This window comes from Phocoena phocoena, chromosome 1 (genome assembly GCF_963924675.1).
Source record: "Phocoena phocoena chromosome 1, mPhoPho1.1, whole genome shotgun sequence".
Lineage (NCBI taxonomy): Eukaryota > Metazoa > Chordata > Mammalia > Artiodactyla > Phocoenidae > Phocoena > Phocoena phocoena.
In genome coordinates this window covers 40,062,994-40,087,871 of record NC_089219.1, presented here as the reverse complement: position 1 = coordinate 40,087,871, position 24,878 = coordinate 40,062,994, and the positions used below count along the sequence as shown (strand labels likewise).

At 47.2% G+C, this 24,878-nt stretch overlaps 1 protein-coding gene across 1 annotated transcript in view; it reads left to right on the top strand.

The window, feature by feature from the left end:
* Positions 1 to 24,878, top strand: part of AGBL4 (AGBL carboxypeptidase 4) — a 1,274,144-nt gene that overhangs the window by 1,155,117 nt on the left and 94,149 nt on the right. The window contains exon 8 of the mRNA XM_065887781.1: positions 11,358 to 11,469. Within this exon, the coding sequence (XP_065743853.1) occupies positions 11,358 to 11,469 (112 nt within the window). The remainder of the gene's footprint in view (positions 1 to 11,357; positions 11,470 to 24,878) is intronic.

Here is a 24,878-nt window from a genome sequence, read left to right as displayed (position 1 = left end):
TTGATTCTAATAACTGATTCTACAGTGAAGACAGGCCTCTGAGGAGACAGTAAGCCAGTTAGTGGCTGGGGAGTCCGGAGGAGCAAAACAATATGATAGAATCAAGAACTTTATCGTTCCCAGTCTTAGTTCCTAAACCGCTGTTGGAATAGTGTCAGTTCTCTATGTGCAATCCTTCCGGGGCTCCGCATTGACCATCAGAAGCAGCCTATCCTCTTTAGCCTGGTCTTCAAGGCGGACACAGCATCCAGGAAGCTCCTCCTCCTTCACCTCCCACTGTCCGCCTTGCCCTGTGCGCAAATGCTCACCCGGCACACACTTTGTCCTGAGCATCCCCAGGGATCTGAGGTGGGCTTGGCCACGTGCTTGCCCTCAAGGAGGAGGCGCTGGTGAGATGACTCCTGAGAGGAGAGTGGGAGTTAGTTGGGTGAAGAGATGAGCAACACATTCTCTACCAAAGGAATAATAATGTTAAATAACAGCAGTGATGATAACAATGCAAACATTAATGGAATTATACAAGCTGTCGGACCCTATTCTAATAGTTGCTTTTTTGTTGTTTTGTTTTTTTACATCTTTATTGGAGTATAGGTGCTTTACAATGGTGTGTTAGTTTCTGCTTTATAACAAAGTGAATCAGTTATACATATACATATATCCCCATATCTCCTCCCTCTTGCGTCTCCCTCCCTCCCCCCCTCCCTATCCAACCCCTCTAGGTGGTCACAAAGCACTGAGCTGATCTCCCTGTGCTATGCGGCTGCTTCCCACTAGCTATCTACCTTACGTTCGGTAGTATATATATGTCCATGCCATTCTCTCACTTTGTCACAGCTTACCCTTCACCCTCCCCATATCCTCAAGTCCATTCTCTAGTAGGCCTCTGTCTTTATTCCTGTCTTACCCCTAGGTACTTCATGACATTTTTTTTTCTTAGATTCCATATATATGTGTTAGCATATGGTATTTGTCTTTCTCTTTCTGACTTACTTCTCTCTGTGTGACAGACTCTAGGTCCATCCACCTCATTACAAATAGCTCAATTTCGTTTCTTTTTATGGCTGAGTAATATTCCATTGTATATATGTGCCACATCTTCTTTATCCATTCATCCGATGATGGGCACTTAGGTTGTTTCCATGTCCTTGCTATTGTAAATAGAGCTGCAATGAACATTTTGGTACATGACTCTTTTTGAATTATGGTTTTCTCAGGGTATATGCCCAGTAGTGGGATTGCTGGGTCATATGGTCGTTCTATTTGTAGATTTTTAAGGAACCTCCATACTGTTGTCCATAGTGGCTGTACCAATTCACATTCCCACCAGCAGTGCAAGAGTGTTCCCTTTTCTCCACACCCTCTCCAGCATTTATTGCCTCTAGATTTTTTGATGATGGCCATTCTGACCAGTGTGAGATGATATCTCATTGTAGTCTAATAGTTTTTAATGTATTATTCCCACTGGACACATAGGGGTGATAACTCATCATGCTCTTCCTCCCACTCTCAGCCTACTTCCACCAATGTAGGAGGAGATACAGGGGTCAGAAAGATAGAGGTCAGAATATTAACTTTATTATTGAAAAAAGAATTTGCAAGGCATGGCTTATATCTGTGACCAAAATTGACCTCCTTATACGTCACCCCAAAGTTCAACTTCCCCACCAGCCACAAGCTGAGTGGGAAGGAAGCTGCCTCCCAGAAGGCACACCAAGTGGAGGAGAGGAGGACAGAACGGACCCTCCCTGCAGGGTCACAGATCCAAACAAGCTGTGCCAGGAGGGCCAGGCCCAACAGTTTCTGCTCCTTGTATCAGGTTGACCCGTCAGATAAGTTCCATCCCCTCCCTTGGGAAGAGGATGCGAGGGGATGGAGACGAAGAGCCATCCTCCTGATTTTTGGGGACTAAAAGTCCCCATTGGGATTGAAAGCAAAGGGAGGTTTCTCCCAACAGCCCCATGAAACTATGAAGTAGGTTCTTATATTATCCTCATTTTACAGACAAGAAAATTGAAGCACATAGAGCGGTGAACTCACTTGCCCAAGGTCCCATGTGAGGGAGATCCAGGAGTCAAAACCAGAGAGCTGACTCGAAGCCCAAGTGCTCAGCCTCTGAGCCCTGCTGCCTGAACCCCGAGTGAACAGGAGCCCTGAGCCCACTACCAGGTGGTCTGGAGTGGCTAGTGCACACGGTCAGGGCTGCAGCCTATGGTGTAGGTTCACACACTGCACAAAGGCTAAGAGAGCAGATGGAGGCTGACGAGCCTTGCCACTTGGAGGTGTTGCACCAGCCCGCAGAAGGGTGTGCCTTTTTGTAACTAGCTCATAGGGCATATAACGTGCAAGCCTTGCATGGTGTACAGGTTGGGGGACATGATGCAAGAAGCTTAAGGAATAAGTTGGGACTAGTTTGTGGAGGACCCTGAGTGTCATACCAAGATGAAACCATAAGACCAGCTAACACGTGTATAGCGCTTATGTCAAACAAGACGGTGTCCCCAGCATTTACACGGCTGATCTCATTTAATCCTTTTAACAACCCTCTGAGGTAGGCAGAAACCACATTTTGCAGATCAGGGCTGAGGCACAGAGAGGTTAAGCCACCAGCTAATCCATGGGCCCTCCAGGGTCTTACCCAGGCAGTGTGGCTCTGGAGTCCACACTCACAACCTAAGCCGCTTCTCAGGCTCAGACCAGGTGGGCAAGGGTCTCGCCAGCTCCCAGATCTGTGAAGACCTAAAGGACTTTTCTTTCCATTATGCTTCCTCTGCCTCTTTTCATTAAAGGAATGGAAATAGCCTTCCTAGCCCCAAGGGCCAGTACTGCACACTCCTTTAGAAAACGTGCCCCCTTGGGCCTTTAAAATGGTTCTTTTTACTCTTTGTAAGTGTTCTTACAGAGAAAAAAATAATCCAGTAGTACTGGAATGGACTTTCAACTCTATCCTTACATAGCTGTGTGACCTTGGCCTCAGTTTCCCCATCTTTGAAATGGAGAGATTGGGTTTTATGGAATCTTGGGTCCTTCTATTCGGTGACTGGCTCTCAAAATCGCTTTAAGCCTCAGGGTGGAAATCCCCCCCAAGCCCGGGTGTTTGTTGCTGACCAGCAGGAGCCAGAAAGGAGGGGGCTGAATCTCGGAGCACACGATCTCCACGGGAAGGAAGAGGGCGCTCCAATGACGGTTCTCCTTGTCCACCAGGAATAAGCTCCAGGAGAAAGGGCCCCGGGAGTCTAGTGTTAGAGATGACCCCTTCCCCAGGTGTGGTCTCATCACCCCCTTCCCCAATCCTACCACCTTGCCAGAAAGACCACCACTACAGGGTCAAGACCATGCTGATCCTTGGAGGTTGGAACCCTGAGTGCTCATCCTGGCTCTGCTATGAAACTTGGGCATGTCCAGGGCCTCCTCCCATGGACTTGCAATTTGTGCACTGCACAAAGGCTCCTGGTCAGGGGGTCAAGGTGGGCTGCGACTCTGCTCCCGACCCCACGTCTGGCCAGAACAAGTGACATCATTTTGTACTTCACCCACCCAGAAGGGGCACCTGTTTCTAAATTGTCAGCCTGGAGCGGGGTGGGGTGGGGGGGCACCTTTTGTCAATTTGCATAAAGGTACCTTTTGTGCTAGGTCCTATTTGAGAGCCAGTTTCCCCATTTAAAAATTAACGGTGTTGGGACTTCCCTGGTGGCGCAGTGGTTAAGAATCTGCCTGCCAATGCAGGGGACACGGGTTCGAGCCCTGACCCTGGAAGATCCCACATGCCGCGGAGCAACTAAGCCCATGCGCCACAACTACTGAGCCTGTGTTCTAGAGCCTGAGAGCCACAACTACTGAAGCCCACCTGCCTAAAGCCCATGTTCCGCAACAGGAGAAGCCACCACAATGAGAAGCCCACACACCACAACGAAGAGTAGCCCCCGCTCGCCACAGCTAGAAAAAGCCCACACGCAACAACGAAGACCCAACGCAGCCAAAAATAAATAAATTTATTTTAAAAAAAAATTAAGGGTGTTGCATCCACCCCTCACCTCACATGAGTTCCTCAGGCCCTGAGCTGACTCCCAGGGCTGCTAAGAGAGAATAGAGTGACGGTTAAGAACATAGGCTTTAGAGCTGCGCACACCAGGTTCAAGTCCTGCCTCTGTCCCTGGTCCTTGCTGAGCTAGGGGCAAATTACTTAACCTTTCTGTTTATTTCCATTTCTTCAGTTTAACTGCGAGTTGGCTGTGTACCTGACACTGGGCTAACACTGAAGACTGGATGGCAAATGAAATTGATTTAGTCTCTGCCCTCCCAGTGCTTTTAGGTCTTTGAGCAAAACATGAATTTGTCCAAGGTCATAAAACTACGCAGTGGTCAATCTGGGACTCAAACCCAAATCCTTCTGAATTGGAACCTATGTAATTATCCATCCTCCTTCTCTGCCTCCACAGCCTGGGTCACATCCTTGCTGCGATCATCTAAGAAGGAATGTGAGGGAAATGCTTTAAATATCTCGGTGGTGGTGACGGGGAGGTGATTGTTATAATTATCCCTCGTGTGTGTGTTTGAGACAAGGACACTGCCCGCTCCCCTCTGTCTCCACCACAGCAGAGCCCAGCCCACCTGCTAAGCATTTTGCAGGAGCTGTTGATGACAGCTTGTCTGGCATCCTGACGCCAGCCAGTCAATAGAGCTGGAAGGTGCCTCAGGCCAAGGGCAATTGAATCCCAACCTCTTAGTGGCATTAAATAAAGCAATATTTAGTTTGCTTTTGGTGCAAATATACTTAATCCAATGCAGCTCATTGATAATGCTGAAAAACTGCTGTGTTTGAGGGACGATTGCATGCGTGCCCCATACATCTCCCCTTGTCAACGCCACCCTTCCAGGAGCACACAGCCCTGCCGTGCTCAGGACAAGACTGACCTGGAGGCACCAAACTGCCTTTTTCTCCACCCTTTAGAGGATATGAAAAGGAAATCACAAGGAGGGGAGTTAAAATCATTGCTCTCATTCCAGCTGCCATTATTGCAACAGGGATGAGGCACATCGCCCTTCACAAGATGGAGCTATTTATTTGCCATTTAAATAATGTTCTCTGGAACCATGTATCCCTGCCGTTGGGGAGAAGAGAAGGAGAGAAATACTGGAAGAGCAGACAGAGGAGTAGCCTAGCAACTCTTTCACTGATCACATAGCCTCCTTGATGGCTGGGGGGACCCCAAAGGGTCACTGGGTTCAGTAAGACCTGGGTTTGAATCCCAGCTCTATATTCTAGTAGCTATCAAGTGACCTTCTCAAAGTCATATCTCTCTTGGATTTTATTTGCTCGTTTATAAAATGGGGAGAAATACTACCTACCTCACTTGGCTATTGTGAGAGTGTCTAGCATGTAACAAGTGCTTAAATACTTTTCAAAATATGTCTTCAAGTAATTATCTAAACCTTGTTTACAAACCTTCAGGGGATTTGTTCATGCACTTGTGAATCTATTCAATAATCTATTTATTCAATAGATATATTGAACCTTCTCAGCACCTCAGCCTATAGTAGGGAAGTTGGAGTGGAGGTAGGCAAGAGGACACAGACATATTCCCTGACCTCATCGGGCTCACAGTTTGGAAGAAGAAAGAAAAGGTACTCAAGAGTATCTCCAACTCAAGAGGAAGAAGTTATATATAAACTTGACTTTCATAAATTTGGGTTTTCTAGAATGGTCCTAATGTCAAATATTCAATATTCTTGGTGCCATAGATAGCCCCACTCATGTCAGAACATGGGTCCTGATTTTGAGCTCATGCAGAAATTTTACCTTGAAAATAAATAGCAGAATAGTAGAGGACCAAGGAGACACAGGCCCAGAGCAGAGACCCCAGATTTCATACTAGGGGACCCTAAAGTGGCAACCATAGGGGTGAGGGCCGGGCATCTGGAGGTCATCTTGTCCATTCCCCTGTCTTTAGGCAGCTGAAACCACTGAAGAGTAAGAACCTGCACCAGCAGTGCCTTCCCAGTGCCTATAGCCCAGGGAAGGACACAGCACAAAACACAAGCATAACACTGTTAGAAATGCCTAGAATTTCCAAGCTTTCTACTTCCCTCACTTCGCACATACCATGAACTCTGCCTGGCATGCTCTCTCATGTCTTGACTTTGGCAAACTCCCATCTTCTCTTCAAAGCTCTGAGCAATGTGAGAGCTCCTAGAGGCAAGGACTGGGTCTGACGCAAATCTCAAATGTTGGAAAACGCGTGTAATTAATGTTAAGATATTGGTAACCCTTAACTATTTGGCATTTCTTTTAAAAACTGTATCAATCCTTTTTCTAGAATATTTTGTTCTCCTTGTATTTCAACTTCCCTTTATTCAAAACGTATGCTTCCTCCAAGTCCCTAACATTGGAGGTAAAGTCCAATTATTGATGCTTTTGAATCACTTAATGAGAGAGCTGGAAGAGTCCTCCATGAGTGAAGTATAACACCCTCGTTTTACAGAGAAGAGCATGGAGCCCAGGGGAGGGAGGTGACTTTCCCAAGATGATATAGATATTAGAGGTGAAACCTGTCCCCCAGCCCCTAGCCAGGGCTCCTGCAACTTTACTAAGATGTTTTCTTCAATAAATAGCACTCTTTCTACTGATAGACTGGTTGCCAATAGAAGCAGTCTTTAAAAATCATCTCAGAAAAACCCAGCACAGGTACTACTGATTTCAGAGTTCCGCAAATGCTTTAGCTTCTGAAGAGCTCCAGGATTCTTGGGGATTGGGTTGTCTTTGAATCACCAGCCATACTCTGCTTTCATCTGTAGGCTGGATCAAGGAGTGGATCTTTCAGGATCTCTCACCAATAACACTTTTCCTTCAGTTTCAAATCTCACTTTTTTGAATCAGAGAGGCTTCCTGGAAGCAGTGTGGCCAGGTGTGAAGACCATGGAGCCCAGGGCCAGGACAGCTGGATTCCAGTCTGGACCCTGTGGAGTACAGGTTAGGCGACCTTGGAGGAATGGCTTACCTTACCCTCTCTGGCCCTCAATGCTCCCACTTGAAAAACGCAATCCACCTGTGTGGCTGGATGGTTGTGAGAACTGTATCTTATGAGATAGGAAAATGCTTGGGAAAGAATGAAATGTTCATTCAACAACTAAGTCTTTAATGTCCACTGTAGTCCAGGCTCTTTGTCAGGTACCAGAGTACAAACACAAATACGACATCATCCTTGCACTTGAGGAATTCATGGTCCAGTGGGGAAGACAGACTCAATAATTACTATATGTTGTGCTGTAGCCACTCCGATGTGGGAGCAGTGGATCATGGGAGCAGAGGAAAAGCACCCATCCCACATTTGCGGAGAGTAAGTCAGCAAGCCTTCCTGGAGTAGAAGATATTTAGGTTTAGACAATTTCAACGATACCACAGTCACCACCACTGCCACTGTCATCACTGGCTACCATTTATTCAATATTCATTCTGTCTGAGGATTCTGCTGGGCCATTTACAGACACTAGTTCATGTATGCAACCCAGAAGGTCGAGGATATTATCCTCATTTTACATATGATAAAACAGAAGCCCAGAGGGGTTTTAAAAGAAGAAATTTTGAAAAGGTCACAGAGCTGGTAAGAAGTACAGCCAAAACTTAAGCCTAACTGACTCCCAAAGCTTCTGGCCTTCCCAACGTAGCCTCATTGTTCTGTGTGACTCCGTGGGGAAAGACTGAGACTGATGGGTGAAGTCACGGGAAGACAAATTTCAGCTAAAGAGGAGGAAGACTTTCTTAACAGAGCTGTCCAAGAATGGGATAAGCTGCCTGGGGAGGTGGTGAGTACCAGGTCCTGGAGGCATCATGGAACAGCCTGGTGACTTGGCCAAGACTTTGTTGAGGACATTCTTGTTCGGAAGAGGGAGAGGTAGGTAAGCTAACCATCTCAAAGGATACAGTTTATGATTAAGTCCTGTCATCAACGACAATGTTCCCTTCCAAAGTTTTAGATGCTCAGTGCGGGCTGGAAAAGCTCTCTGGGAACAGCACCCAGACCAATGGTTTTGTCTCCTTGGTAACCATCCATCGGGAAGTGGGCAATATAGGGGCCTGCTGGAATTTTCTATAAATTAGCCCACAGAGCCATACGGTTAGGGATGCTCTCAGTTAAAGAAACAGGAACTGACTCCGCCACTTAAGCAAAATTGGAATTTATAGGAAGGGGCTTACAGAACGAAGCAGAAGCTGGAAGACCAGACTTGGAAAACAACTAATTAACAGAGTAGCTCTGGAGGGCAGAAAAATTGGCTGTTGGCAGGAATAATCTATCTCTCTTCCACGGTAGCACTGCTGTATGACCCAACTCCCAGCGTGGCATCACCTAGTCCAAATTTAAGTGCTGGACAGAAGTAGCTGTTGCCTGAGTCTCGGTTTCCTGCCACTGCCCTGGATGCCAAGTCATTGGGCCCATCTCTCTTCTGGGGTAAGAGAAAAGGCACCGCCACCGTGTCATCATCTTTTAATGATGGAAGAACGAACTCTCCCTAATGCTACCCCATCTAATCACAGAGTTAGGTGCTAGGAATTCCCCAAAGAAAATGGGCAAATGCCTACTACATTAAGAGGAAACAGAGCATGGGTGTGAACTCAGATCTGCCTGATTTCCAGACTGGGGAGAAAGACAGGAGGTCATCCCTGACCACTGCTGTCTGCTGCCCACTCCAGCCCCTGATGGACCACAGACCGATTAGTCTGTGCCACTTATATAGCATGTAGCACAAAACAATGATAAAGTACAAGGAAACAACAACATAACATTTTTGATCTGCTATTATGTGCCAGAACCTGTGCTAAATTAAGTTTGTCCTCACTTAATCCTCATAAACTGGTCCTGAATTATAAATGTACATAAGCCTGTGAGCAGAGCTTCTTTCTCCTGTTAGACTGTGTTTCTTGTGAGCACGGAATGTCAGACTGCTTGTAAACCGATCCTGACATCACCCCTTCTCTCAAGCAAGTTGTTTATAACCCTCTGTGCTTCAGTTTCCACATCTGCAAAATGGGAATAATAATAGTACCTCCCTCATAAGGTTGACATAGATAAAGTATTTCACACTTAGTAAAGTACTTAATTCTTGGGACAAAGTAATGTCTGCTGACTGTGACCCCTTGACTGTGGTGATGATGCTGTTGTGACCTGCATATGACTGTTTCTGTCCCCACTCTGCCATCAATGAGAAGCCAACACCAGCACCCAATTCATCTAAGTATAGCAATGCGAAGACGAAACAGTGAACCTCCATGCCGGGCACTCGAGGCCCTTACATTTCCCCTCCCACTCCCTTTACAGCTCACCATCACACCTCTTCACTACATACATACATAGTACTCTGATTCAGTCAGATCAAATTGTCCACCATTCCCCCAATAGCCTGGGTGGCTTCACATTTCCTTTCTTTGCTTGCACTTTTCCTTCTGCCCCCAACACCTGGAAAAGTTCTATTCATTCAGCAAGATCCAACTCAAATGGTTTTTCCTCAGTGAAGCCTTTCCCTGTGTGTCCCCACGAAACATTCGTTATTCTCCCACAGGGTTCCCAGCCAGCTTACTTTAAGTGATGGGGGAAATTATTATTATTTACTCCCCAACAACAACCCAACCACCTTGAAGGAGGGGTCCTCAGTAGAATCCTCTATTTTTCTGAGTAAGATGAGCAGTGGGGATGTAAATGTAACAAGCTGAGAGGGAGTTGAGTTTTATTACTTAAGGAAATAGAGGGGGTGGGAAAATAAGTAGGGATGGGTAAAATAGTAAAATAAGATGGGATAGAAAAGAAAAGGGGGACAATTTGAGCAAAGAAGGGGGGGAAATTTTGGCAAAAAGTTCATCAGTTTTGAATCTGGTTAAAAATCTGTGAAGAGCAGAATTTTATCCTATAGGCGATGGAGAATCATAGATGAACCTTTTTTTTTTTTTTTTTTTTTGCGGTACGCGGGCCTCTCACCGCTGTGGCCTCTCCCGTTGCGGAGCACAGGCTCCGGATGCACAGACCCAGCCGCTCCGCGTGCATGTGGGATCCTCCCGGACCGGGGCACGAACCCGTGTCCCCCGCATCGGCAGGCGGACTCTCAACCACTGCGCCACCAGGGAAGCCCCCATAGCTGAATCTTGATCAAGAAGGCAAGATTGTCAGATCTGTGTGGGAGACGTTCTGGGGACAGGAAGAGGATGGATGCGGTGATTTGAGTTGTGTGCAAGAACAGGGTTTCTGAAGTTGCCCCTCAGCCTGGGCTGACCTGGAGAAAGCCTACAGTGTGCAAAGGCCCAGCAGAGGGAAGCGTGGGCCCAGAGACCTGGGGGTGGTGCATCTTTCCAAGGACAAGCAAGGCTTTGAGTCGATCTGGAGGTAAAAAGGGAAGGAAGAGGGATAGGAGGAGACCAGAGGTCACGGTCCCACTTGCCCTGGTGAAGTAATTAATGTGCCCATGGGAAATTGTGGAGAAGGTGGGAAGTGTAGCCTTCACTGAGCAGGTGACCTGTGAGCAAAAACTGGCACTAAGTGAGAACGAATCACTCAGCTACCTGGAGGAAGAGGCTTCCAGGCAGAGGGGACAGCCTGTACGAGAGCCCCTGGGCTGGAAGCACTCAGTTTGTCAGAGGAACAGTAAGAGGCCAGAACCTGGCACAGAAGAAGCAGGAGTGACCGTGTTAGGAGCTGAATTCAGAGAAGATAACGGGTGGACCACATGGGCACTTGTAGCTGGTGGTAAGGACTTTGGTTCTTACTCTGCATCTAGCAGAGAACCATTTGAGCAGAGAAGGGACGCCATCAGACTTATATTTTAATAGGATCACCCTGGGTGTTGTGTGGAAAAGGAGGAGGGTATGTAGGGTGAGAGGTGGGGTAGGATGATGCAAGGGTGGAAACAAGACCAGGTAAGAGATTATTACAATACTCCGGACCTTGGTCCAAGCTCAAGGTGATAGCAGTGGAGGTGATAAAAAGTGCTGGGTTCTGAGTATATTTTGAAGGTAGTCACAATGGATCGGCTGTGGGTGTGAGACAGAGAGGAACAGTGGGGAAAGCGATGGTTTCGGCCTGAGCCTTCCTTCTGGCCCTGTATTGGAGACGCGCATGCGTCTGTGGTCTCAGGGCATGGACACAGAAGTGAGACTGCTCTGCAGAAATATGTTTGAACCTCTCCGTGACTCAGTTTCTTCTTCCGTAAAGGAGGAATTATATAATAGTGACCTCATCGCGTTGTTGAAAGTGACTGAATTAACACGTGTTAAATGCTCAGCACTGTCTCTGGCAAAAAACAAACAAACAAACACGTGCTAGGTAAGTGACATAATGACGGCTCCTGTACTGACTCTGACTTTGGGTACTGCCTAGGTGCTCTCTGATGGGGTTCGACCTGAACCGTCACTGGCTGGATCCCTCTCCATGGGCCCACCCCACCCTGCATGGGGTGAAACAGCTCATCATTCAGATGTACAACGACCCAGTGAGTAACTGAACCCCCTCAGCAGCTGCTGGTCTTATGGCTTGATCTGGGAAAGGGCAGTGTTGTACTGGGAAAGCCCACTAGGGCCTGCAAAGTAGGAATTCAGGGTCAAAACCCGGGAGGGACTAAGCCTGCTGGTCTCTTCTCTGACTTGGACAAGTGCCTCCCCACCCCTCATGAATACTGGCTTCAGTTGTGGAGATCTCGTGGGGTGGAGGAAATATACCGGAGCACATTTATCAGGGCTCTTGGGTTACAAGCGAAAGAAATACAACTTGAACCAGTTTACACAGAATAGAGAAGCTTTTAGAAGAGTCCCAGAGCCTCATATACAGTTGAAGACTGTAGCCTGGCCTCCTGCATCTCTAGGGAGCTTGTGTCAACTGTCACATCCGGTGGTTCCCCCACTAGAGAGTGACTCAGTCTCATATTCTAGTTCCAGTCCCAAGAGGGACTGGAGTTCCTCTGGGCAGGAACTGGAGGACACGGCCACCTCTGGGCAGGGCAACTGTGGCCCAAGAGGCAAGGATATGTAAGGACAGGACAGCCTCGCTGGAATCATGTAGTTGACCTTGGGGTGTGTGATGGTAGTGATGAATCTGTTCCTAGAGAAGAGGGCCTGCTATTCCCAAAAGAAGGGGAATGGGGATGTCCACACTGAGTTTGCTCACAGGGACATGACTTTGTGGGAAATAGGAGAAGACATTGGGGTTTCATAGCTTAGAGAAGAAAGGAGGCCGACTACCATCATTCTGTCTGAAGAGTTGTGAAGGAGGATAGTCAGACATCTTCCAGGTGGAGGCCAAAGCAAGAGGTAAGGTCGATAGAGAAATAAAACTTCTTAACCATTAGAGCTGCCTGAGGACGGAGTGGGTGTGTGACCTGTGAACTTGGCCTTACTAAAAGTGTTCAACTTGAAGCTAAATGACACTGTCGAAAATAGTGCATGGAGGAGACTCAATTGTTTGGAAGACATTATAGTGAGACTATGTCTGAGTGAGTCTCTTCCAACGTTGATGATTGTGATTTATGACCCCTTGACTGCCATCAGGTGACAGACAGTGATTGCTAAGACAGCAAAGGTCCCGAAGTTGGGGTATTTCAGTGATGCACCCGTGTACCTCATTCTACTCACTCTCTTTGAAGATACCAACAAGAATATCCTAAATTAAAGAGCAGTATGTATTGACCAGGCAGAATTATGTACATCAAAACAAAGGTATATATTAGAGCAAAGGATTAATGAAAAAGTAAGTAAGTCCTTAGGTGCAAAGTAGTTAACTCAACTGCCACTTTTATCTTCCTCTGTGATCTTTGCTTCCCTAGGTCTTTTCATAACCCACTTGCTGTCAGGGCTTACGTAGCCATAGCTTTAGTATATCTGCTTCCTTCTGCAATTCATCCCTCCTTGTCTACAGAAGAAGGTGTTAGCTATACTCTCCAAACCCCGTTATTACGCTGAACTTTTGATCCATCCTGACCACCTTTCCTGGCAGAGAAATGCTGTTTCTGAATTGTTCAGGAGGTGTCTGTTGTCAGCTGGGTTCTGTCCCCCAGACCTCGGTGTTAACTGTAGTTTCCCTGATAGAATCATGACACCTCCATCTTCTGCCACCTTCTTATTAAAAGAGGACAGCCCCTACCTTTTTTCTGATCTGGCTGATAATAGCTATTCAATAACCCTTTGTTGAGTTGCATTGGATTGAACATGGCAAATTGTGTTATGCCCACTGTAATATGGTTTATAGATACTAAAAGCTATTCACAGAGGGGACAACGAGGCATGATCAAAGAAAAGACACGAGGCAGGAGAAGTGACAGAGTGGGAGCCTCAGAAAAAAATGGTGTTTTAGGTGAATCCCCGAGGAGAGAACTGGGAGAGGAACAGAAGGGAGGGCGTCGAGTTTGCTAAAGAGAAGAGGCATCAGCCTGCCGTTGCCATCATCAATCTGAAGTCATTGATTTGCTCCCAGGCAACTGGGCACTCGATCCTGTTACAGAATACAGATCAGGCAAGGCCGAGCTTCAGAGGTATTAGGATATCCTTTGTGCTATGACTAGATGGATCATCACCTGGTTGGACCTTAGTAAACACACTTGGATGCTGAGGAAGGTGTGGGAGCTGCCTTCTTCCTGAAAGTCCACTCCTTTACGCCCCAAGCAAGGATGTAGAACACTAACATCAGAGCCAAGCTGACCTGGACCAGGACCCTGGATCCCTCCGTCTCTTCCTCTCTTCCCCGCCCCCCTGCCCAGAATCTTACTCCATTCTTTCCTTCCTTTTTCCACAAATATTTATCAAGTAGTTTCTAACTACCAGGCATTGTAGTCGTAATAGTGAACAAAACCCTAACTCTTACAATCTAGTGGGAGAATAAGCATTAAATAAGTAAATACTGGTAAATATAGATTTACAAATTGCGTCAAGGGTTACCAAAAGAACGTACAAAGTGTGATCAGTAGAAAGGACGGTTGAAAGTTTCGGCTTGCCCAGGGCAGTACTGGTTTATACCCATTGTCCTGGAGTATTTATTAATGGTACGTACTTCCACTCTTAAAAGCATCCCTGTTTGGATGACAGATTACACTATCTCTCTACATAAAAACTCCGTGAGGGACTTCCCTGGTGGTCCAGTGGGTAAGACTCCGTTCTCCCAATGCAGGGGGCTCGGGTTCGATCCCTGGTCAGGGAACTAGATCCCACATGCATGCCACAACCAAGAGTTCTCATGCTGAAACTAAGAAGCCTGCATGCTGCAACTAAGAGTTTGCATGCCACAACTAAAGATCCCACAGGCGCAACGAAGGTCCCATGTGCCGCAACTAAGACCTGGTGCAGCCAAAATAAATAAATATATATTTTTTAAAGGAAGAAACATCAGAGGTGTTTAAAAAAAAGCTATGTGAAAGCACCTAACACAATACCGGATGTGTACCAGATCCTCAACAAACATTATTTGTATCCCATTCAAATTCACATTTGACTTCGAGAGTCAATGTGCCCAGCTGTAAACACCGCAGTGCCCCAGGCATCTGCCCTAATAGCGTTAAATGTGTTTCTACCCTGGATCTTCACCATCACAGACATCATCAGAATCGCTCAACCCCAGAGCTATCTAAACTGCCAGGACAGCTTCTGACCTTGTTTCTAAATGCTCACAGCCTCACACCTTCCATCCTGGTGGCCTTCTGCTTACAGGATCAGCAGGCAGAGAATCAGAAAGACCCTTGCTGATGGGCAGGGTCTATATCTGTGAGCATTGGTGTGTGTGTGTGTGTGTGTGTGTATGTGTGTGTGTGTGCACGCGCGTGCATGCTTGCATCCCCAGGGGGATCCAAGGAAGTTTTTTTCAAGGAATTTGGACTGGACCTTTAGGAATGGGAAACATTTTATCAGGTGGCTATGGGTTAGGGACGAGGGAGGTGACAGGGAAAGGGGAGAGGGCTTTCCAGGGCAAGCTGAGCCACAGAATGGAGGTGGGAGAGCTCAGCTGCTGGGGTGGGTATGCAGCATATACAACAGGGCAGCTGTGAGGAAGCTCATGGGCAAGGAATGTGGCTTCTTCCTGTGGTCCAATGCTCTCTTCTCATTTAAATCAAAGTCTTAGGCCCTTTTTTAATCTGATTTTTAATTGAAGTATAATAACTGTAAAAACAATTAAGGCAGTGGAACAAAGTGCTTCTTGTCGGGAATATTGTAGCGCACAAGCTCTCTCAATCTTGAGAATCAGTACCATCGCTGAAGAGCCATCAAAACCGCTTGAGCGAGGGAGAGAGATGGATGAGTAAATAGTACTTCAGTCCATTCAGGCCCCCAATCTAGAAACCCTAGAGACATCCTAAAATTTAAATCCACCTGAGGCTCTCTCCCCTGCTTAAAACCTTCCAGTGACTCCCCATTATTTGTGGGATAAAGGCCAACGTCCCTGACATGCTATTCAAGGACGTGTCCTATGTGTATCCAGGGTGGAGCGCAGAACACGGCACCAGAGAGAATATGATGTTGAATGATAGATGCTTTAGAAAGTGACTAGGTCTGCAACGTGGAGACTAAGCGGAAGAAGAGTGCCCGATAGGCACTGATGGCAGGGGTGCACGTGAGAGACGATGAGACGCGAACTTGAGCGTGGCCAGGGCTGCTGCCAAGAAGGATGCCCAGGAACGGACATGGGAGGTGAATGCGTCCCCTCCTGCCCTCTCCTCGGCCCCCTGAGTCCCTCAGAGCCCAGGGCTGCTTTGTTGAGAAGTCTCTATGCTCTGGGGTGATTCCCTGTCTTTTCCTAGAGGAGAAAGGCCTGTGTTGCTATAACAACTTGGCTGCAGCTCTTTTAGACAGATCCGTTTCCTTAAATCATTTAAGGAAAATTAGCTGCCATAACAACACGGAGCAGTTTTTCAAACAGAGCAACACAGGGCTGGGTTTTTTTTCCCTGCTTGCCTCCTGTAATCCTCAAGATAAGCTGCTCTCTTTCTGTCAGATAAATAAATAAATTATCACACGTTTACGCGCAAACAGAGCGGTCCGGCGACACGGTTGGATAACACGTGCAGGACAAACACTCATTCACACACACACAACATAGAAATATGCAGAAAATGCACATGTTCACATACATAAATCAGAAAATGTTTTTATGTAAACATGGTAAATAAGAGATAGACACAGACAAGTATATGGTTATACACGGTCACACAAAGGAGAGGTACACAAATGTACAGACGGCACAGTTTCACAATCCGTTAAAAAAGAAGGAAATGGCCCATGAGGTCTGTTCTTAGGGTGAACAGAGGTTTCTCTGGTCACCAGACCAGAAGGCTCTGAGATGGTGACTCTCGCTAGAATCCACAGGCCACCTGCAGGTTAGTACCTGACAGTCTGGCGGGAGAACCCTGCTGGTGGAAGGGTAAGTTCACCTGGGCAAGGACGGGCGTACCGGGGAGAAGGTTGGAGGTGTCCCATCTGCATCCCATACACACACTTAGGAGGAAACCAGGAGAGCAAGAGGCACAGCCACGGCATCCGGGGTGGGATAATTCTTTGCCCCCATGGCAGGATGTTTATCTGTCCCTAGGAGCAGGCTGTGCCACCCCAGGTGAAAACCACATCCCCGGGGCATTTGCAAACTATCTCACCAAGGCCTCAGGAACTTTGGAATCTGGACAATGGATCCCCAGATTTCTGTTTCATCCCCACATCTATGACTTTATTATCCCAGAGGTCCCCTGCAGGGAGAAGCTAGAACTATGTGGGCTGATCTTTGCGGCAGCAAGAGGGCCTTGCGGGGAATGTAACTCCCCCATCAGAGTGGCTGAACCATGGATTTGCTTGGTGCTCTTAGGCAAGTCTCTTCCCCTCTCTGAGCCTTCATTTCCCCCCATCTATACACTGTAGGGGTTGAAGGATGATCTCCACAGGGCCCTTCTGGCTCCAAGTCTGTGTCATCTTGGAGTTGTTTCTTGGTTATGTACGCTCCACTGGTGTGCAGGATTTCATGCCAAGGCACAAAAATCCTGGGTGCTGCAGGGAAGCACAGGAAGCATTCCCGGAGTGAATGCCGGTGAAGGTGCCCAGCACGTGGCAGAAGCTCCATAAATGTCAGTTTCCTGAGCCTCGGTGTGCCCATCTGTTAAAGGGAAGAACAGTCCCTGACCTGCTTAGCTCGCAAGTTGGAGAGAGACACCCCATTATACGAACATGAAGCATTTTGTAAAGGTGAGGAAGGATTATTGCCGTGGGGCAGCATGGAGAGGAATTCCCTGCGGAAATGTCCAGACTGCCCCGGCTGCTAAAGGTTTCAAGAGGAGTAGAAGCAATGCACTCACACCACTACCCTAGGTCACACACGTGGGTCTACTCCAATGCTTTCTTCCACTCCTAGCAGCATGGCCCAGGAAATCAGTAAATAGCCAACAGGGGAAAGGTTGAATATGGAAGTAAAGGCTGGAAGTAAATGTGATATTGTGCAGGGGGCTCTGAGTTCATGCAATTTTTACAGATTTTCCTACAACAGTTTGAGATGGTTTATGAAACTTTAAAGAATTTTAAGAGAAATCGTTACTTTTCTAAAGGGTAACTTCCCCCTATCATAAAAGGTGTCGTTTTTCTACCTCTCTAGATTATAGCTTTGACTGTGGCAGCGAGCAGGGTGGATAGATGGAGCTCTCATGTCAGAGCAATATTCGTGTCAAGCTGGTTGTTTCCTCCAATTTCTCTAACACCTTTTCATGAAAGATTCTGGATGCCTCTCACCAACTAACTAGATACATATTGTTTCAACTGCATGGGGACCAGCAAAGCTTCTAGAAGTTTCCCTCTGAGTCAGGTCAGTTAAGCTCTCTGTGTCCTATTTTCCCTATCTGTAAATGGGGATCAACAACGCCCATCTCATGAGATTTCTCTCAGGATAAGATAATATGTACATAAATAACACTCAGTAGTAGGTATATTAAAAATGGAGCTATTGAGATTTTATGCATTTCGTCATTACAGCACTTACCTCACTGTCCCCAACCCCACCTCCAGCTCCTATAGCCCACCACAGACTGTGATCCCACCAAGGCCCTGAACTTCACCTTTGTCACTTCTGTATCCCTAACACCCAACGCAGGGAGGGCACAGGCCTGCCGTGAATGCGTGTTGGGAGAGAGAGAGGAGAGACAGGTGGGTAAGAAGAAATCCGCTCACCAGAGCCTGGAATGCGCGTCTGCACAGTGTCCTGAAGAACGTGTGGGAATCTGATGAATACAGAGGCGCGGACGTATACACGCTACCAAACGCGAGGCAGACAGCTAGCCGGAAGCAGCCGCAGGGCACAGGGAGATCAGCTCGGGGCTTTGTGACCGCCTGCAGGGGTGGGATAGGGAGCGGGGGAGGGAGGGAGACGCAAGAGGGAGGAGATATGGGAACATATGTATAACTGATTCACTTTGTTATAAAGCAGAAACTAACACACCATTGTAAAGCAATTATACCACAATAAAGATGTTAAAAAAAAAAAGAGAGAGAAGAAAAAGTATTCAAGTCAGGAGACACGCTTAGCCACTCTCAACATCCCCCTTCTTCAGAACCCACCTCCAGCCCTACCGCTTCTAAGATTTCCCTGAACACTTTGGCCCAAAGTCTATTGATAGACTTTGCTTCTGTCTCCTGGTGGTTTATCCCATCAACATTTATAGAGTGTATTCCATGGGCTTGGCGCCATAGAAGCATCTCCTCTGACTATAGGTTCCATTTTCTCAGCTAAATTGCAAGCCCCTCCAGTGCAAAGGATCTGCCTTCCCCTCTCCGCTGCCCTGGGCAGGGCTGGCTACTAGCTGGCGGCTCAATGAGGGCCTCTTGAGCATTGATTGAAATGCAGTTCTCAGGAAGGGTAGTTGTTTGGATGTCTATAGGCAGCCCGCAGAGCTGGGCACACCTCCCGGTTAAAGCGCACATCATGCTGTGTTTTAGTGATAGTTTCCCTGCCTCCTTTACGCTGAGCTTCTCAAGGGTAGAAGCTCCATCTTTTCCAGTGTGCATCTCCATCACCTGGCAGGGTCCCACGCTTGGTAGGTCCTCAAGGATGGTTTGGGGAAATCTCGGCAGCTCCCTCATCTGACCCATTGCCCCTTATCAATATAGCACAGGAACATCCCAGAGATATCGACCTCCGCAACTTTCTCACCATGCTGCATTTCCATGGACTCATCTTCGTTCCTTCATTTATTGCCCCTGCTAATCCCTTGTCGTAGAATGCTCTCACGTATGGAATCTTCTCAAGCTTACAAATTTGAAAATTCCAGAATGTTAGAATCCAGCCATGAGGATCTCCGTCACAAATCTGAAAATTCTAAAATTCTTCTCCTCACCCCTCTCTGCTGCCCGTATCTGCTTCACTTACCCTGGTTTCTAGGTTAGACCAAGCGTGCTTCCCCATTTTTCCTATCCTATGAGCACCCAGTTATCCAGGCCACAGTGAGTTAAAAAGAGGTCTCTGTGGACAGCTTGAGAATAATCTGGGAGTAACCTCTTTACACTTACCCAAACACTCCAGTTTAACTCCAGGTCATCTCTTCCAGGAACTTTTCCAATTCACCTACCACACCCATTTCTCACCCCTCCAGCAAACTCCTCCCCTTCTCTCTTCCAGGCCCCTGGACCGAGAGCATTGGGATCTGCACACAGCCTGCCACCGCACTAGAGGCTCAGCTGAGCTGGCCTGTGACAGACTACAGGTTACATTTTAGGGTGTTTTGTGTTCAATGTGTGTGGAACTTTTCCAAGAGTTATTTTTGGCTGTTACTGTTGGGAGACTCCTGCGCCAAGGATGAATTCATGCTGGTACATCAAATAGCATATTGCATTTCAGAAATTGGCCTTAGCCACGGGAAATCAAGTAAGTCAGATGCCTAATTCGTCCACCATTCACCGTGCTGGAGAGAGCTGAATTCTGATGAAAGGGACCAGGCTAAGCACTGTGTCCGGCAAGAATTGAACTGTCTAACCTTTCATCCAGCAATTGCCCCATCCTCCTGAAGTACTAATGCCCACCTCCCAAGCCTTGTACCGGCCCCAGGTGTCTGGCTGTGAGAAGTCTTATCAGCCTGGACACAACTTGGCCTTCCGTCCAATGAGCTTTGATGCTCTCCCACTCAGCAAGCCATTCCAGGCTCCTATTTCTTGCTTTTACTACAAAGCTAGTAAAGTGTATACATAAAAGAGTAACTTCCCTATAGCCTTCAAAAGGGAAAAATCATTCATTTATCCATTCAACACACATTTTCTGAGCCCAAGCCCTGTATACCGGAGTACAAAGGCAAATAAGAAACAGTCCCTCCCCTCAAGGAGCCGATGATCCAGAACAGAGCAGTGGATTTCAAACTGCTTTTAGAAAAATTGCAAGAGGTCTGAGGACCCCCTCACATGGGGCTCCTCTCCATTTTAACCAGAAAGGTATAATTTTGTGGCTAAGAGCTCAGGCTCAGGCCCAGGCTTTGCTACTTTGGGCAGGTCTCTGAAACTTTTTAAGCCTCAGTTTTCCTTGTTTGTAAGAAGCTGTTGTGAGGATTAACTGAAGTGATCCATGTGCCTTGCTTCAGGCACTGTACAGTCATGTGCCAGGCACACTTATCCTCAAAAGATTTTAACTATTATTAGTATAAAATATGTGTTTGAATAAAGGATTCCAAGGCCATAGAAAGTCTGCAAACCCCTGGTCTAGCGTCCCAGACTCAGTAAACCCATGATGGCACGACAGGGTGGGAAGTGTTATGATAGACAAGGGATCTGGGTACCATGTGGGAGAAGCAGGTCATCCCAACTGGACTTGGTCAGACAAGTCAGACAAGACTTGCGAGAGAACGTGACCTCCGAGATGAGCCTTGAAGGAAGAATAGGAGTTGTTTAGACAAAGACCACAGGAAGTATTACAGGCAGAGGGAACAGTGTGTGTGAAGACATATGTACTAGACTGGTGAATATACTCAGGGAATTCCAGGGAGTTTGGTATGTGGGGATGGGAGGAACTCAGGGCAAGGGACTGGAAGTAAGATTGGGCGCTAGGCAGCGGCCAGTCATAAAGAGCCCTGTTGGCTACCCCAGGGAGTTTGGACTTGATCCTGAAGCCGTGGGAGCTTTCCTTCAGGGAGCAGGGAAGACATGAAATTTAAAAGAGAAAAACAATGTTATTATGACTTTCTGGGGTTTAAAATATGTTGGTGTGTTTGTAGCTTTAGCCAGCAATTGCGGTACTAGAAACCTAGGCTAAAATAATCTGAAGTGTGAGTAAGGATTTATACAAAAATAAGAAAAAATACCACAGAATCATTGTTTATAAACAGTAAAAAAAACCAAGAAAAATTGAAATGCCTAATAGTGGGAAACTGATTAAGTATATCACAATATATTCATGTAATGGATGTTATAATATTGTGAAAACGTCTATGCTGCGATTTTAAGTGAAAAAAAGATAAGACAAAGTTGCATATGTATTATATGTTAAGACATATATAACAACCAGGTTTCAAAATGTACACAAAAAGAATGGAGGTAAACTAGATATTAACAGTGGTATTTCTGGGTAATAGGGTTGTTTTCTTCTCCCCCCTTTTTTATGTTTCCCAACAGTTTTCCATAAATATATGGTAACTTTAAAATTGGAAAGAAGTTATGGAAGGAGGAGGGGACCTGACTACCCATATATGAGGAGGGAATTTATTTTATTTTATAAAACAGAACCAAACTCATCAGAGTCAAGTGCTTGGTTCTGGGCCAGTCCCTAGGATAAGAGCCTCATGAAGCCAGGTCAGCCCACCTTACAGAGGGAAACTGGAAGCAATCGGTATCATTTGTGCATCCGTCCCTCTAAGTAGCCATCCTTTTATCTATCTTTCCATCCAACCATCCAGCCATTGTACCTCTACTCTGTTCAAAATGCCTGTCCCAGGGCTTCCCTGGTGGCGCAGTTGTTGGGAGTCCGCCTGCCGATGCAGGGGACGCGGGTTCGTGCCCCGGTCTGGGAGGATCCCACATGCCGCGGAGCGGCTGGGCCCGTGGGCCATGGCCGCTGAGCCTGCGCGTCTGGACCCTGTGCTCCGCAGTGGGAGAGGCCACAACAGTGAGAGGCCCGCGTACTGCCAAAAACAAACAAACAAAAAAACAAAACAAAACCAAAATGCCTGTCCCAGAGGTACCTATATCCAGGCTCCTAACATCCTAGGAAGTCTGTTAACTCCTCTGCACCCTCTTTGTAAGCATTACAAAGACTTCTCATCTCCCCTTCCCCGGAGCAAATCTCAGATTGTGCCCTTTTTCCCTACTTTGGCCCTTTGCTCATCTGCTAAGTCTTTGGCTTTCAAATACTGTCCTGTCAGCCAGGACCAAAGGCAGACCCTTTACTCTCAGGGAGGAAGAGGAAGAGCTCTGCAGTCAAAAATTGCCTCCAGCTTCCAATTCTGCCTCTTCCTGTCACCTCACTTCTCTGAGCCTCTGTGGCTTTATCTGTGAAATGGGGTAGTAGCATCTCCTCACAGTGGTGTTGTGAGAATTAAAGAAGATCCTGCATAGAAAACATTTAGCACTCAGCGTGGTATTTCCTAAGGCTGGTACATTGTAAGCACTCAATTAATGTTAGCATTTATTCTTACTATAAGCTCAAATCCAGTAATATACAGTAACTGATATTTCAATGTTAATTCCACAAAGCCATCTTCAGAACATTGTCACTATCTTTAAACTGTAGCATTAAAAAAACAGCTATAGTTCTGGTTATCGCAAGAGCATTGCAAGAAGTTCTTAAAAGATAGACTGGGAGCAGGTGTAGGCTTTATCTCAGCTTCTCTGACCACTCCCCAACCTCCGTCTGTGACTCAAGCTTTCTTCAGCTGAGCTAATAACCCTTGATTGGATGACAGTCAACTCAGTTCCAGGCATGGAGCCTTTCTCTCTTATGGCTTCCTATATTTGTCTGTTCTGATCCATTCTGTGTGGATTTTACGGTTTAACCTCTGGTGGGCAAGTGGATTTCCATCATTCCTAGGTTTTGGGTATATGTGCATGTGTGTTGGGGCAACCTGCTATAATCCCTAAGGGCTGACGCCAGCAAAGATGGTTCTAAAGTGAATACCATTGACTGTGATCCTCCAGACCCCTTGGGGTGATTCCAGACCCCACAGGTGGCATGGGGTGGGATGCACTAGCAGAGGCTCTGGAGGAGGGCTAGCTGGAAGGCGGAGTTTGTACGCTGGTTGGCAGCTAAGGCCATTTGTCAGAAATGGCCTCTCACTGGCTATACCTAGAGGGCATGTCAAGGCCAAAGCTTATCTTTGGCACCACCAGTGCACACTCAGCCATCGAAAGAGTTGACTTACTCAGGCTCCCTCTTACAAGAGGACAATTTCTTTCCTGTTAGAGTTTAGCTCTAGGCTGTGACCTTGCAAACTCTTCCAATTGCTAAAGCGTGTTCTTTAATAGACATTTCTGTTACGTGACAGGACGTTCTTGTGCAGATGGGGCAAATGAAAGCGGCTGCTTAGGATCCTAGGCGGGTGGTGGGCTGAGGAAGGGGGAAGGCGCTGATATTTATTGAGCATCTATTAAGTGCTAGGCATTGTCTCATCGAACCCATCTAACAGCCTTATGAACTGGGCGTCATTATCCCCATTTCTTAGCTGAGGAAACTAAGGCTCAGCGTGAAGGGCACCCCCGCCCTCACCCCACCGTAATCTCTCCCGGTGCTCACATCTATCACTCCACAGCAAGCTGATTGCTTTACGTGCTCGTTTTTCTCTACTCAACTGTGAATTCCTTGAGGGATAAAACTATGTCTCTGTCACCTCTGCATTCTCTTGCCCAGAGCATAATGCCTAACACATCAGTAAAATGTCAGTTAAAGGAAGGAGCAAATGAAAAGCATTAGAACCTGCAAGGTCACACAGCTGATGGGAGCAGAGCTGAAGTGGAGTCAGAGCTGCCGGATCCCAAAGCCCCTTTCCTGGTGCAGGTAAGGTGAGCGGGCTCCGCAGGGGCCGAGCAGCCAGCAGGACCTCAACAGTTCTCAGGAGTCTCCTCTTTTATCTCTAAAAGACATGTAAATGGCCAACCTAGAAAAGAGGGATTCTGTTGATTTGGCTTCTTGAGTATGATGACACCTCTGTATAGCAAATGTTCAGAATGACCCCCATAGTCTTTATGTTCAATTGACATTATAAATGGATATACCAGCTTTATTCCGTTACTTTGGGTACCCTGCCCATCCCCCCAGCACTGTAAGGAACACTTGGAATGAAATCCTGGATTGAACGCGCCAGGCAAGTCGGGAGGTAGATGGAGTCTTGAGTGGGGTCAGCTGACACCAAGTCAGTCGAGAGGTTAGCACGTCAGGATGCCTCCTCTTTATTCACAGACCGGGGCGCCACCTGAGAACGCATACATCCCCAACTTCTCCTGACCTGGGTACTTTTGGCCTTGAATTAGTAACTTAATTCTGGCCTTCTGGGGTCTCACAGCTCACTTAGTAGAGCCAGAGAACTTCAGAGCTGGAAAAACTGAAGAGGTGCCCCAAACTAACCTTTCATAGAAAGAGAACATAGAGCATATGAGCCCAGGGCAGGGAGCTGGCCTGCCCGAGGCCACAGGGTAGGACTGTAGAGCTGGGGCTCACACTCAGGCCCCCACCACCTCCGTAGGGTGGGAGCACATCACTTAGGCCCTGGGGATGAATCACTAGCACATGGGTCCTGTTATAATTTTTTTTTTTTTTTTTTTTTGCGGTACACGGGCCTCTCACTGTTGCGGTCTCTCCCGTTGCGGAGCACAGGCTCAGACGCGCAGGCTCAGCGGCCATGGCTCATGGGCCCAGCTGCTCTGCGGCATGTGGGATCCTCCCGGACCGGGGCACAAACCCGTGTCCCCTGCATCGGCAGGCGGACTC